General features: G+C 31.7%; 2 protein-coding genes across 5 annotated transcripts; one reads left to right on the top strand and one right to left on the bottom strand.

The window, feature by feature from the left end:
• Positions 1–4,348: 4,348 nt before the first annotated feature.
• LOC113768780 lies at positions 4,349–7,444 on the bottom strand. Of its 4 annotated transcripts, none has more exons than XR_003468143.1 (6): positions 7,273–7,444; positions 5,541–5,657; positions 5,120–5,333; positions 4,962–5,043; positions 4,746–4,858; positions 4,349–4,654 (listed from the first exon to the last, which is right to left on the bottom strand). XR_003468143.1 is itself a non-coding variant. In XM_027313257.1 (5 exons), exons 1-5 carry the CDS (start codon positions 7,291–7,293, stop codon positions 4,827–4,829), a joined length of 462 nt encoding a protein of 153 aa, XP_027169058.1. In that variant the 5' UTR covers positions 7,294–7,444; the 3' UTR covers positions 4,349–4,826. The 4 variants fall into 4 exon arrangements, 2 of the variants coding, with proteins under 2 accessions (XP_027169058.1, XP_027169059.1); XR_003468142.1 differs by having other exon boundaries at positions 5,545–5,657; XM_027313257.1 differs by having other exon boundaries at positions 4,349–4,858; positions 5,545–5,657.
• A 1,774-nt stretch (positions 7,445–9,218) lies between these two features.
• On the top strand, positions 9,219–11,067 carry LOC113769093 (putative disease resistance protein At1g50180). The gene has a single exon (XM_027313573.1). It carries the CDS (start codon positions 9,219–9,221, stop codon positions 10,935–10,937), a length of 1,719 nt encoding a protein of 572 aa, XP_027169374.1. The 3' UTR covers positions 10,938–11,067.
• Positions 11,068–14,694: the final 3,627 nt, after the last annotated feature.

Below are 14,694 nucleotides of genomic sequence, written 5' to 3'. Positions count from 1 at the left end.
CCTCAACCGCAACTTGATTGCACTTAAATGTTTCTTCAAACAAAAAAAAAAAAAAAAACTCTTCTTTTCTAATCATTTGTAAGTTTAGTTTTGAAAAAAAAAAAAAGGAAAATACTTGTAACTGTAAATTAGTACGTGAGAAATTTAACTATTAAACACTGGAAAAGTCTGAAGTAACGAGCGTTATGATAACGAAACTGTTTTTACCTGATATAACAGGTAAAAACACTTTTAGCGACCATTTGATTACCTGTTATACTGGTCATCTAAATAAAATAGTACCTAAAAATATGGTTAGTAAGTTTTACATTAAAAATAGTAAGTTAACTCAAGAAATTAGTAACTTTTATGTCTCAAAAAGTAAATTTGAAGAAATATGGAACTTACTTTTTTTTTGAAGTAGATAACTACTCTATATCTAAAACTTACTTTTTGGAGAGTAAGTTTAGTTCAAATAATAGTAAGTTTTTATAGACTAATAGTAAATATTGTTGATAGAATAGTAAATTTGGGTTAATCATCAAAACTTACTAGTTTATGGCATAAATTTACTATTTTACTTAAAGAAACTTATATGGAACAAGTATTAGGAAGTTTATTTGAAATAATGCTAAGATTTTTTATTAATAATTGAAACTTAGTATTATAGTTAGTAATTACTCGTAATGTAAATGTATGATACACAATTGTACGTATCATTTATAAATGTTATATGTTTTAAGCATTTTAAATAAACTATGAAAACTTTTTTTTTGCATATGACCTTATAAAATATGTAAGAATAATTTGTCATATTAACCTAAGGTAGACTAAGTGCTTAGGAACTTGCCCGAAGGTGTGTGTTTTTGCTGACATGTCAATTGGTGATTTGCTGAAAAGTTGTCGTCCCCCATGCGCCGTTCACGTGACCTGCTGCTTGCAATTGGGCTGTGAATTGCGTTTGTGAGCCACCGACTGTGTTTGTCCGTTTCCTTCAACCCACTTTCGCACCTTTAAAGAGAGTAATGATAATAGTAATTGTCCTTTTCCTTCAACCCACTTTCGCACCTTTATTTTCTTTTTCCTTTCTTTGCTTCCTAAAGAAGGAAAAGTCTGAAGTAACGAGCGTTATGATAACGAAACTGTTTTTACCTGATATAACAGGTAAAAACACTTTTAGCGACCATTTGATTACCTGTTATACTGGTCATCTAAATAAAATAGTACCTAAAAATATGGTTAGTAAGTTTTACATTAAAAATAGTAAGTTAACTCAAGAAATTAGTAACTTTTATGTCTCAAAAAGTAAATTTGAAGAAATATGGAACTTACTTTTTTTTTGAAGTAGATAACTACTCTATATCTAAAACTTACTTTTTGGAGAGTAAGTTTAGTTCAAATAATAGTAAGTTTTTATAGACTAATAGTAAATATTGTTGATAGAATAGTAAATTTGGGTTAATCATCAAAACTTACTAGTTTATGGCATAAATTTACTATTTTACTTAAAGAAACTTATATGGAACAAGTATTAGGAAGTTTATTTGAAATAATGCTAAGATTTTTTATTAATAATTGAAACTTAGTATTATAGTTAGTAATTACTCGTAATGTAAATGTATGATACACAATTGTACGTATCATTTATAAATGTTATATGTTTTAAGCATTTTAAATAAACTATGAAAACTTTTTTTTTGCATATGACCTTATAAAATATGTAAGAATAATTTGTCATATTATAAATTTTGAATTATTTTTGAATTTGTAAAAGGTTAAAAAGTTTGGATGACAGTAAAAAAAAATCTTTTGAGTTATATATAGAATTGCACTTATCTATACATCACAATTTCCATATATGGACACCGATGAATATAATAAAATGGTACGCAATTTTCATATATTAATGCCTATGAATTTAATAAAATGGTAAAATCTTAATAAATTTATTTTCTGGGTCACAAGTATAAAAATTAAAGTTGTATTAACATAGAATAATCTTTGAAAATTATAGTAAAATTACCCATATGTTAAGTTTTGTGACTTTCAAACATACTTTGTATCATTTACATTATGGATTTGTATCCATATGTTTTCTATCAAACTCTTTTTTATTGGCAAATGGTAAGTAAATTATTATAAAAGGGTATTTTATAATAATCATAATTTTTAATAGATGAATTTTATGTAAACTGTTAAAATTATGAATTCACAAACGACTAAATCTGACTACTTTATGACACATATTAGTCTAAATGACTAAAAAATTACTGTAATCATGTACACGTTGATTGTTGAATTGAAATTTCTTTTATTACTAGTACAAGTTCTTCTAATCAAAGCAAAATAAAATCAAATATCTTTTCCTTTTGTATGCAATAGTTATGCTTAATAGAAAATTATTAAACCATTTTTACAGTACATAATTTCTCCTAAAATTTGTAACATTTACCATGACCTCTAACCTTGACATTGTTATTTAATTTACCTTCTAAATTTAATTTAATTTTCTTATATTAATTGTTATACTAAATTTAAAATTTTTGTTATTATATTATTTCTCATTTTGTTTAGGCTTTTACTCTTATTATTTCTTGTGTCTCAGATGTAAATTTATTAAAACTTTATCATCTTATTATATTCATAAGTGTTAATTTATAAAAATTTTGATATATAAACAAGTAATATTCTATATATAACTAGGAAGATTTGTTGTTATTATTATCCAAACTTTCAAACTTTTCAAAAATTGAAAATAATTTAAAACTTATAATACGACAAAATTTTATTACATATTTTACGAGATTATGTGAAAAGTCAAACTTTTTTCCATAGTATTTTAAAATATGTAAATAAATTTTTTTAAATGTTAACTATAATCTTGTATTATACAGGTATATTATGAGTACTTACTAACTAAGGTACTAAAAATTAATCATTAATAAAACATCTTATCGTTATTTCAAATAAATTCCCTAACACTAGTTTGAAATATGTTTTAAAGTAAAATAGTACATGTGTCTCATAAATCAGTAAATTTTGATTATTAATCAATTTTACCATGTTATCAGTAAGAATTACTATTTATGTATTAAAACTTACTATTACATGAATTAAACTTACACTATAAAAAGTAAGTTTGGGATATAAAGTAGTAATTTATTTATTTAAAAAGTAAGTTTAATATTTATTCCAATTTACATTTTGAAGTATAAAAGTTACTAATTTATTACTGTTAACTTACTATTTCAGATGGAAAACTTACTTTCTTATTTTTAAGTGTTATCCTATTTAGGTGGATAGGCCTATCAAATAATCAAATGGCCGCTAAAAGTAAATAAAAAATAAATCGAAAATGGTCATATAAGTGTTATCCTATTTATGTTTCAAAAAGTAAATCGAAATAAAAATGAAAGTTACTTTTTTTAAAAATTAAATTACTACTCTACATTCGAAACTTAGTTTTGTGGGGAGTAAGTTTAGTTCAAGTAATAGTAAGTTTTTATAGATTAATAGTAAATCTTGTTGAAAGAATAATAATTTGGTTAATCATCAAAACTTACTAGTTTGTGGCATAAATTTACTATATTACTTAAAGAAACTTATATGAAACAAGTATTAAGAAGTTTATTTAAACTAGTGCTAAGATTTTTTTATTAATGGTTGAAACTTAATATTATAGTTAGTAGTTGTTGGTAACATAAATGTATAATAATGATTGTATGTTTCATTCATAAATGTTTTGCGTTTTAAGCATTTTAATAAATGTATGCATCATTTATAAATGTTATGTGTTTTAATAAATTTATTTTCTAGGTCACAAGTATAAAAGGTAAAGTGATCGTATCTAATGTAGCGTAATCTTTTAAAATTATAGTAAATTTACCCATATATTAAGTTTCGTGAGTTTCAAATATATTTCGTATCATTCACAATATGGATTTACATGCACATTTTTTATGAAACTTGCTTTTAATTGGCAAATAGTATGTAAATTATTATAAAATGTCATTTTATGATAATCATAATTTTTATAGGTGAATGGAATAGGTGCAAGATCTTGATACTGTACTACAACACAAATTTGGGGATAAGTACAAGTTTCAGGCATCGTCATTTGAATTTGACGAATCTCCTAACATTCCTAAACAACCGAATGGGTAACTTTCATTAATGATGTTTTAAAGCCTAAAAAACCGTGTGCTGAGTATTGTATAACATGAGTATTTGAGTTACTTTTCGAGTTCTGCTCATCAAGTAAGCCAGTCCAATTTGAAGTAAACAGCAAAATCTACATGCACAAGACATTTGATATGAAATTGGTATTTCAAAATAGGAGAAAACGGCTCATTTGGAGCATCAGAATGAATCTAACTTTTAATAATTGATACTTACGCATCAAAATTAAGCTGGCAGGACACTAGATATAGCTATCTAAGCATGACAAGATTACATGGCCAAGAACTGAATTTAGAGCACAAAGACTTTGGCTTCAGAAATCTGAAGCAATCAAAAGGCTAGTAACTTGATTTGAGAATTTGATCACCAGCATCAAGGGCTCTGATATCACTATCAAAAGCTTCAGTTTGGATTGACATTTCTGGTTTACAAACCCAAGAGCACTTGGATGCTAACAATATCTGAAATTTGATCACCAAACTTTTTTCCAAGCAAGCTGAAATTATTCACATTAAAACAAGTAAACACCAGAAATTGCAAACTAAGGAGATTATGTTCAGATTTACAATCAAAACGCATTAAACTACCTTCGAAGAAACTTAAATCATCCTAAAAGCTTTGAGCAAAGACGTGCAAAAACATTTGTACTCTCTCAAGAATAAAATTCCTTAATGGTCTTGGCTGAAATCTGGTTCATTCACTACAAAACCATCACAAGATTTGTATTAAAAAAAGGCCACAACAACACATAATCATAGCAAATAAACAACATAAAACTTAGGCGTGAAGAAGGAAAAATGTACCTGAATACTTTTCATCTCCTAACAAGCTAGTGTTTTGTACATGACTTTGGATTAATGAAGGATTGCATGCCCACATTAATGCCTATACAAATGCAAATAGAGCACCATTATATTTCATGCCTTCACACAAAAATAAATAAAAGCAAGCTATACATTACCTGACCAGGAGGAATGATCTGAAACCAATTACTATCCATTAATTCCTTATTGCATCCATGCTGTGAATCTGATTGCAATAGGCCATCGGATGATCCTATCAGATTCAAATTTACATTCTCAACATTATTGGGTGCCCCAACATGATCATAATTGTGAGTTTCATATGCATCTGTGCACACTTTAGTACATTTTCGTCTATCATGTCCAAATGACCTGCGGGAAAAAAATTGCCAAGCACAATCCATAAACAATAAGATTGAATTTATAAAGGCGTATATGAAGTGTACATATATAACTAACATTTTTGGCCTTCTAACATAAAGCCAATGAGTGGATGAAATTTAGCATTGCTCATTCATATCTGGTTTTGCAAAGCTATTCTAACCGTAGAATAAGTCAATTTTAAGAGTAGGTGATTACTTGCAATTTTTGCATCGTCTTCGCTTTCGCTTGTGAGTGGACTGTTTTGCCTTTTGTCCCTTTGTAGCAACAACAATTGGACCAAGAGAAAGTATGGACCAAAGTGGAAACCTTTGCCTGGGAATTCAATCGTATCGTTGGAATTGAGAACTAAATAAGAAGAAGACAGATGACTTTAAAGAGATAGGTGATACCCGAAAGTGTTTCAGGAACCCAAAACCGTTTTCAGCAACCCAAAATCATTTTTAGAAACCCGGTGATTTTTTCACTTAAATATGTAAATTTTTTACTTTTAGTATTAGTAAGTTTAGTTTAAACATAAGTAAATTTTGTCAAATAATAAGTAAATTAAATTACTCAAAGTGTAAATTTCTATTTCTGACTAAAACTTATCTTTCAGGCATATACTTACTAGTTTGAATTAAAAACTTACTTATCTTCTCGACTTGGCAACCCGTTTCTTTTCTAGGTATTTTATGATTAGAACTCCATTCTCTCTCTATATTACAAACCATCATCAAACTAATTGAAAACCTCAATTCTCATATAAACCATTCATCTGAATTTTGTTCCAATCAACCCATTCAACAGATTTATGTTCCAGTCTAATCGTTATGATATAGCAATGGCATTAACAAGCTATTTTGACTCTCCCGGTAAGGGTTTACGTATTAGTAATTTTTTAGGAGGAAGATGAGTTATTCACATGTCCAAAATATCGAAACAACCAGCATAATCTAATCCTTAGTTCAATGAAAGTCACAAATTTGCGGGTAGGTAGATTAGATTATGTTGAATGCCTTTGGCTCTTTACAATGAAATTCAAAATTTTTTCTCATGACAGAGCAAAGACGGTGATATAATTGATTGTGTCTATATGTATCAACAACCAGCATTTGACAATCCTTTCCTCAAAGACCACTGGATTCCGCAGGTTTGCCCCATGCAACACCATTCAAAAGAAAAATAAACAAAAAAATGCAAAAATATGAAGTATGTATAACACCATAATTGATTGATGGTCGGAAACTGTTCTATGAATTTTCTCTCCTTTCCTGACTGAAGAAGAGGGAAGATGTGATTCTACAAAATCTACATGTATCATAGGATGGTAATAAGAATTGCTTCTGCAACACAGATTTACAAGAGTAATAATGGCCAAATTTCCGTGGCATTGCAGACGTTACAATGGAGTAAAAAATTCAAGAGGCTGATAATAAATTTCCATAGAAACAACAGATTCGCAACAATGATTCTAGATCAGTTCAGTTCAATAACATATGCTCCATCAAGCGTATCAACTTAGAATTCCAAAACGGGAGAAACCTCTCTTGCCTGAAGAATTCAAGTTATAAAGCTCATGTTGAGTTACTAATATATTAGTAATTCTCACCCGCACAGAGTAGCAATCACAACATACAAATTTCTCTTTGACATTTCACCAAACATCTTATATGCATTCACAAATTAATCACATTTAACTTAAACGCCTGGTCTCAAGTCCTTTCCTAGATGTTTCACATGGCTATTAAACATATTTTACCCGTAGACAATCAAAACTACAACCATTTCCTAGATGTTTCAACGGACATTTTCGGCCCCAAAATTGCAATAAAATCTTCAAATTCTCAGCCTTGATTTCCCAAGAAAATCTTGACAAACAAAACAAATGAAATATAAATAAATTACAGCAATATAATCAAACGATTTCAAGAGAACATGATGATCTAACCTCGTCACTGCTATTTTTCATATGCTCTTTGGCTGGCTACCACCGTCGCTAACCCTTTTGTTGTGTTTGCATATGGCAGCACTCAAACCCAACCGAACGATGAGAAAGGATAGAAGCAAAGTGTGAACTAAAGATGAAAATTTTGAAGTGAGAAGATTTATTCAATTGTAACAAAGAGAAAGTGTGGATCAAAGTGGAAACCTTTGCTTGGGAATTCAATCGTATCATTGGAACTGGGAACTGAATAAGAAGAAGGTAGATAACTTTAAAGAGAAAGGTGATACCCAAAACCGTTTTCAGGAACCCAAAACCGTTTTTTTACTTAAATATGTACATTTTTTACTTTCAGTATTGGTAAGTTTAATTTAAACATAAGTAAATTTTGTCAAATAATAAGTAAATTAAATTACTCAAAGTGTAAATTTCTATTTCTGACTAAATCTTATCTTTCAGGCATATACTTACTAGTTTTAATTAAAAACTTACTAAAGTTAATATTAATTATTTTAATATAATATTTAAAAAGTCACTAAAAGATTTGATCTGTCACTAAAGGTAATAGAAACTTATAATAGCAGGTTTCCCTAATATCGTTACCATAACTATAGGCACTGTAGCACTGTCCTTAAACACTAGTTAGTTCATTCTTCATCCTTCGTATGCTTTATTTGATTTCCTTTATTTAATTCTTCTTCATATTTAATTATTCTTCATCCATTCCACCATCCCAAAACATCCCACTAGCAGCACCTTTTTTTTTTCAATATAATTAACTTTTTGGAGGGATCCAAGACTTCCTCCCTACCATGTGAATCGAACTGCCATCTTTTTGACTGGAAGAGAAAACGGACCACGTGAAGTTTAAAACAGAGGGTTAATCACATTTTATCCCCTTAAAGAATACCCCATTTCTCAGTTTATCCCCTAACCTTTAATTTTGCTCACTTAACCCCCTTTAGGACAAAATTGCCCTTGCATTATTTTGACTTTTCATTTACCTTGTTTTCCTTTCTTTTATTTCTTTTTCTCTTTCTTCTTTATTTAATTATTCCTCTTTCCCACAAAAATCTTCACCTTAATGATTGAAATTAAAAAAGAGGAATTACAGAGATCTATCTTCTTCTTAAATGATCAAAAAAATATTCAAACCACTTTCCTAAAATACAATTTTTTTAGCCTTTCAATTCTTTCAATTTTGGGTTTTCCTCTTTCCTTTCTAGTTTCTCATTTTATTCTCAAGAAAATATCATAAGATGAAATTGTTTTCCTTTCTTTTATTTCTTTTTCTCTTTCTTCTCTCTATCATCCTTCCCAATAGAAAATTCGATTTCCACGAAAATTTTTGTTTTGAGTTTGTAATTGCATATTTCTGGGCGAAGGTTTAAAAGACATCAAAAACTAATTTTGATTTTTTGTATGATGCCACGTGTCACAAATTTCAATTGATAATTATTAATCAGGTCACAATTTCATCTTAAGATATTTTCTTGGGAATAAAATGAGAAACTAGAAAGGAAAGAGGAAAACCCAAAATTGAAAGAATTGAAAGGCTAAAAAAAATTGTATTTTAGGAAAGTGATTTGAATTTTTTTTAATCATTTAAGGAAAAGATAGATCTCTGCAATTCCTCTTTTTCAATTTCAATTATTAAGGTGAAGATTTTTGTGGGAAAGAGGAAGAATTAAATAAAGAAGAAAGAGAAAAAGAAAGGAAAATAAGGTAAATGAAAAGTCAAAATAATGCAAGGGCAATTTTGTCCTAAAGGGGGTTAAGTGAACAAAATTAAAGGTTAGGGGGTAAACTGAGAAATGGGGTATTCTTTAATGGGATAAAATGTGATTAACCCTAAAACAGAGATTAGAAGTTTTGTAGCTGCACATATGACATAACAGGCAAAAGCTTCTCCTCCTTTACTAGTTGTTGAAAGCAAAGCTCACTTTACCAGGATGGCTGACCCTGTTATCTCTCTTGTTATTGAGAGAACTAGCGATCTGCTGGTTCAAAAAATTGTTTTCCTGAAAGGCGTTCGAAGACAAGTTGATAGCCTCAAAAATGATCTGGTCCGGATGCGATGTTTCCTGAAAGATGCTGATCAGAGGCAAGATGAAGATGAGAGGATTCGCAACTGGGTTTCTGAAATCAGAGCTGCGGCCTACGATGCGGAGGATATTATTGAGATATTTGCCAACAAAGTTGAGTTCTTCACAAAGAACAAGGGACTCGTCACCAAATTGACGCATTATCCCTTGAAAATTGTGAACCTCTACAAGATAGGTAAAGAGATTGAATCCTTACGGATGAGGCTCAAGGAGATTGCTGATAGCCGCGAAGAGTATGGTATCAAAAATCTTGGAGAGGGAACGAGAACACATGGAGAAGAGCTTCAACGTATCCGGCGATCCTTTCCTCTCAGCGAGGACAAGGATGTAGTGGGCTTCGGGGAGATGACAAAATCGCTGGTGGCAGAACTTTTGAAAGAGGACAAAAACCGCCGTCTGGTTTCAATCGTCGGCATGGGAGGTGCTGGTAAGACAACTCTAGCCAAGAAAGTTTATAACCATGCTGACGTCAGGGCAAGATTCAACTGCCGTGCTTGGGTATGCGTCTCTTCAAGCTACGATCACAAAGAGACGCTGAGGGCAATCATAAAGCAGTTAAATCCGATAACTAACGAGCTACTTGACATGTTGGAAAAGATGCAGGAGCAGGACTTGGAAGAAAGGCTCTATCAAGATCTACAAGACAAATGTTATCTTGTGGTACTTGATGATGTATGGAAGGAAGCAGCGTGGGATTGTCTTGCTAGGGCCTTTCCTGATGTTAATACATCAAGTAGAGTGGTACTTACGAGTCGCAATCGGGATGTGGCCCAACACGCAGATGCTCTTAGCAAACCACATGAGCTGAAAACTTTGGGGCAGAAAGACAGCTGGCAATTGTTTCTCAAAAAGGCCTTAGGCCATGGAGCTAATGCTGGGTGTCCTCCCGATTTGGAAGAAGTAGGCAGAGAGATTACCAGAAGATGTGGTGGTCTGCCGCTGGCCATCACGGTTGTAGGTGGCCTGCTGCTGGCAAAGAAAAAGTTGAAGAGTGAATGGGAGACAGTTCTCAACAACTTTAACACACACCTATCAGGGGGCCAGAGTGGAGTATCAGCAATTCTGGAATTAAGTTATGCAGACCTTCCTGCCAATCTGAAATTTTGCTTTTTGTATTTGGGTTTGTTTCCCGAAGACTCCGTGATTTCTGTGCGCAAGTTGATCCACATGTGGGTTGCAGAGGGAATAATGCAAAAAAGAGATGCAGTAAATTTGGAGGAAACTGCAGCATATGATGATGTGGAACGACTTTGTAGCAGAAATATGGTCCAAGCGGCGGAAATGACTGTTGATGAAAGGATTAAAAGCTGCAGAGTCCATGATTTACTGCGAGAGCTTGCAATCAGAAAGGCAGAGGATGAAAATTTCTTTCAGATCCATGACACCAGAGATAATGAAATATCAGCCAAATCCAGGTACCTTGCTGTTCATGTTCTCCCTCTGGAAAAAAATTATTTTGGGTCTTCGACCCCTCCTCTCCGGTCTCTACTTTTTTCAATATCCGCCGCGGTTACGGGAAAGACATTAGTCTTAGCTCCAAAAGTTTCAGAAAGCTTAGGATATTAGACTTTGAGAATGTTGAGATGGGTTATAATTTGCTAAAAGGAATTGGTGAAGTTAGGCTTCTAAGGTACCTCAACGTAAAAGGTACATTCATTGGAAGCCTCCCTCATTCCTTCGGTCGCTTGCGAAACCTACAAACTCTTGACATCACCTTTAACCGAGTGAGAGTTTCAAATTTCCTTTGGAGGCTTGAAAGTTTACGGCATCTGTACGCGCGTTATATGGAATGTGATGAGCCTCTTAAGATTGAAGGATTGAGGAATCTCCAGACTCTGTCAGGCATACGCTTTGATGACATTATGCACAACAACATGATAACTCTGACAAGTCTTCAGAAACTGGGAATTTGGGTGGATGAAAGGTCAGACATAGACAAACTCTGCATGCATTTATCTGAGGTTGGAAGTCTGAACACGTTACATCTTTGCTGTGCTGACATAAGCCTGTGGCCATCTCTAGCTGGACTGTCTAAGCTCCATCATGTAACAGAGCTCAAGCTATCCGGGTCGGGTTTGAGAATGCTGGATTTCCCTCCAAATCTCTCTCGCTTGTCATTGAAAGACACATTCCTCTGGAATGACCCAATGCCAGTGCTAGAGAAGTTGGGACAGCTGTCGTTCCTCAAAATGAAAGATGCGTATAAGGGACCGCAGCTAGTCATTTCTAGGCAAGGTTTCACCAATTGAAATTCCTTGAGTTCAACCGCCTACATGATTTGCATGAAATAAAGGTGGAGGAAGGTGCACTGCCACAGCTCCAGTGCCTGAGAATCAGGGACTGCCCCAAGTTAGAGCAGTTGCCGGAAGGGCTGAAGCACATGTCTACTCTTTGATGCGCTTGAGCTTGTGGACATGCCCCAATTCAACATAAGTAACTTTTGTTTCCCCCAATTCAACATCCTTTGCTTTGCCGCTATTTCACTCTTTATTTTTCGTCATATAATTCAGACAAGCTTTTTAAGTCCATTTTTTTTTAAAAAAAATAAATTGAAATCTCACTTCAATGCTTGCTTTTTTAATTATCCCACTATTAAATAAAGAATGACTCTTTTGTTATTAATGATATTTTGGGTAACTAACTAACAGTGCCTACACCTACACCTCATAGGATTTACGTTGCATATATCATATTAATACGAGTAGAAATAAATTTTGAAAAAAAAAAAAGTTCAGAGATGATCTTTTGTAAGTTTTGGCGTGATTGACACTAAATTAATGTGTTTGTTACCAAAAAGAAAATGATCAAATTTACCCCACATTCTTGGTCTGATTGTCTGATTGTTGACCCACATTCTTGGTAAATGAATTAGTTTTCACCAAGTGCAGAATTAAAATAAACTAGCAACTCACCTTATTCAAAAATGCATTTAAATGAATTACCATATTTTTCTTGCTCTAGTTACTAGTTCATGTAACCTTCACAAACTCTTAAGGTTGGAAGCCTAAGGACCTTACATCTTCAGACTCAATGGGCAGGGCCAGAGTCTCTAGCTGGACTTTCTAAGCTCCATCATTGTATGTAACAGAGCTTACGCTATCCGGGCTGTTTCTGAGAATGCTGCCTCCTGATTTCCCTCCAAATCTTTCTCGCTTGTCTTTGAAATTTAGAGATCTCACGGATGACCCAATAAGTGTGGAGAAAGGTGCATTGCCACAGCTCCAATGCCTGAGAATCAGGCAATGCAGCGATTTAGAGAGGTTGCAAGGAAATAATGAAGTTAGTAAACAAATCAAGGAATTCATCCCATATAAAGTGTTAGTCCATCTGAAAGTGAGGATTGATTGCTTCCTAAATACTACTCACTATACATATAAGATGTTAAAAAAAAAAAAAAAAAAAACTTAAGCATGTAGTAATCAAATAACAAGCTATTCACTTAAGTTGTTTGGGATAAACATTGAAGGGAAAAACATTACAGAGGGGAAAATTTTTAATTCTTACATGTAATGTTATTTTTTTTAATGTGTTTCGTAGCAATTCCATTTTTACAAAAATTAGTACGAATGTCGTGTGTAATGGATGATCCAAGATTGTATGCAGTTTATAAGTTTGACACTCCCCTTTTAATTCTTCGTGATTACTAGTTAGTTGATTCTATAACATGTATAGCCTTGATGGAAATGTATTTGCTTCTCGAACAAAAACAAGTGTAATTTTGCTTAGGGTTATTATCACTTTACCCCCTTCAATTATATTACTACTATCAGTTTATCTCTTAACGTTATCTTTTAGTCACTTCAACCTCATAAGTAATTCAACTTAACATGTTAAGAAATTTTGGACAAAAATACCCTTTTATTCTATAGCATTACTATCTTGTTATTATTACTTTATTCCTTTAAATTATAGTGACATAATCGCTTTAATTCCTAATATTATTTTCTAGGCATTTTACTTCATCATTAATCTATTTAGTATGGTCAAAATTTTTTAAATATATTGACCCTTTTATATATATAATTTAAAATAAAAAAGTTGGAATGATTATTCTTCTTCTTTCCACTTTAAGAGATCAAAAAATATTAAAATAAAAGGATTTTCTTAAATTTCTTTTTTCACACTTATTAATATTAGGAAAAGAAAAAGAGATAGGAAAAGAAGGAGACAGAAAATTAGATTTTGCAAAGAAAATAATAAAGAAAAGTCTAACATTATCGTATTAATTTAAGATTGTTGGAATTAGAATTGAAATCTGATGGTAAACAATAAAGTAAAATAATTTTAAAATAATAAATTTATTTAATTCTTTCTTATTTGTATTTAAAAAAAAATTGAGCTCTCTCTCTATCTCTCCCTCCCTTTTTCAATCTTTCTATTTGTTTTAATATTAATAAGATTGCGAAGAAGAAAGAGATTAATATTTTGACTTTTTTTCTTGATACTAAAGATGAAAAGAGCCACTTTAAATTTTTTTATTATTTTTATTATACAATGAGGAGGGTACTTTTTCTAAAAAATTTTTAACGTGTTGAATTGGTGTAATGGTGGGAGAAATTGTCTAAAAAATAACTCTATGGGGTAAATGGATAATGAGGCTGTAGTTTATGGGGGTAAAGTGATAATAAGTCTTTTTACTTTAATTAACAAACTCCATTAAGTTTGACCGTTAGTTTTGGGGGTAAAGTGACTAGAAAATAACGTTAAGGGGGAAATTGATATTGGCACCAAACGTTAATGAGATAAAGTGATAATAACCAAAAAAAAGGGTAAGGTATAAAATATTTGAATGACCAAGTTTAATAATTTCATGCATTTATCGTGCTAGCTTCAGTAGATATTAATAAATACATGATTGGAATTAAAATCAAGATTGCAGAAGCTTGAGTTTTTTTTTTTTAGTTAAAAAGTGTAAAGACTAGTTACTATATAAACTTGAGAAGGTACATTTATATAATTACTTTGAAAACGAAAAGGAGGCTTCCATGTCCATGCTAAATTCTACCAAAAGTGGACACTCTTTTTGTCACATACATGAAGGAAAAATTTCTTTTTTTGTTATTGTGAATAAATGTTATTCTGAAAACTTGTGTGCTATGAATAGTGAGAATGAATAGCTATCCTTTTAATGAATAATGAATCAATAATCATGTTTTTTAGACTTCTACTTAGTTTCAATTATCAATTAGTGAAATGTAAAATTTCTTTTAAACTTACGTATCAGGTCAGGTCCCCAAATCGGTGTGCCAGGTACCGTGTCATTTGGGTACCCTATGCCCATGGATCAATTGCGCTTGATTTTTCGTCCAACGAAATGGGCTAA

This window comes from Coffea eugenioides, chromosome 4 (assembly GCF_003713205.1).
Source record: "Coffea eugenioides isolate CCC68of chromosome 4, Ceug_1.0, whole genome shotgun sequence".
NCBI classification, from domain to species: Eukaryota; Viridiplantae; Streptophyta; class Magnoliopsida; order Gentianales; family Rubiaceae; genus Coffea; species Coffea eugenioides.
Note: the sequence above shows the minus strand (reverse complement) of the source record. Positions and strands in the feature narration are given on the sequence as shown.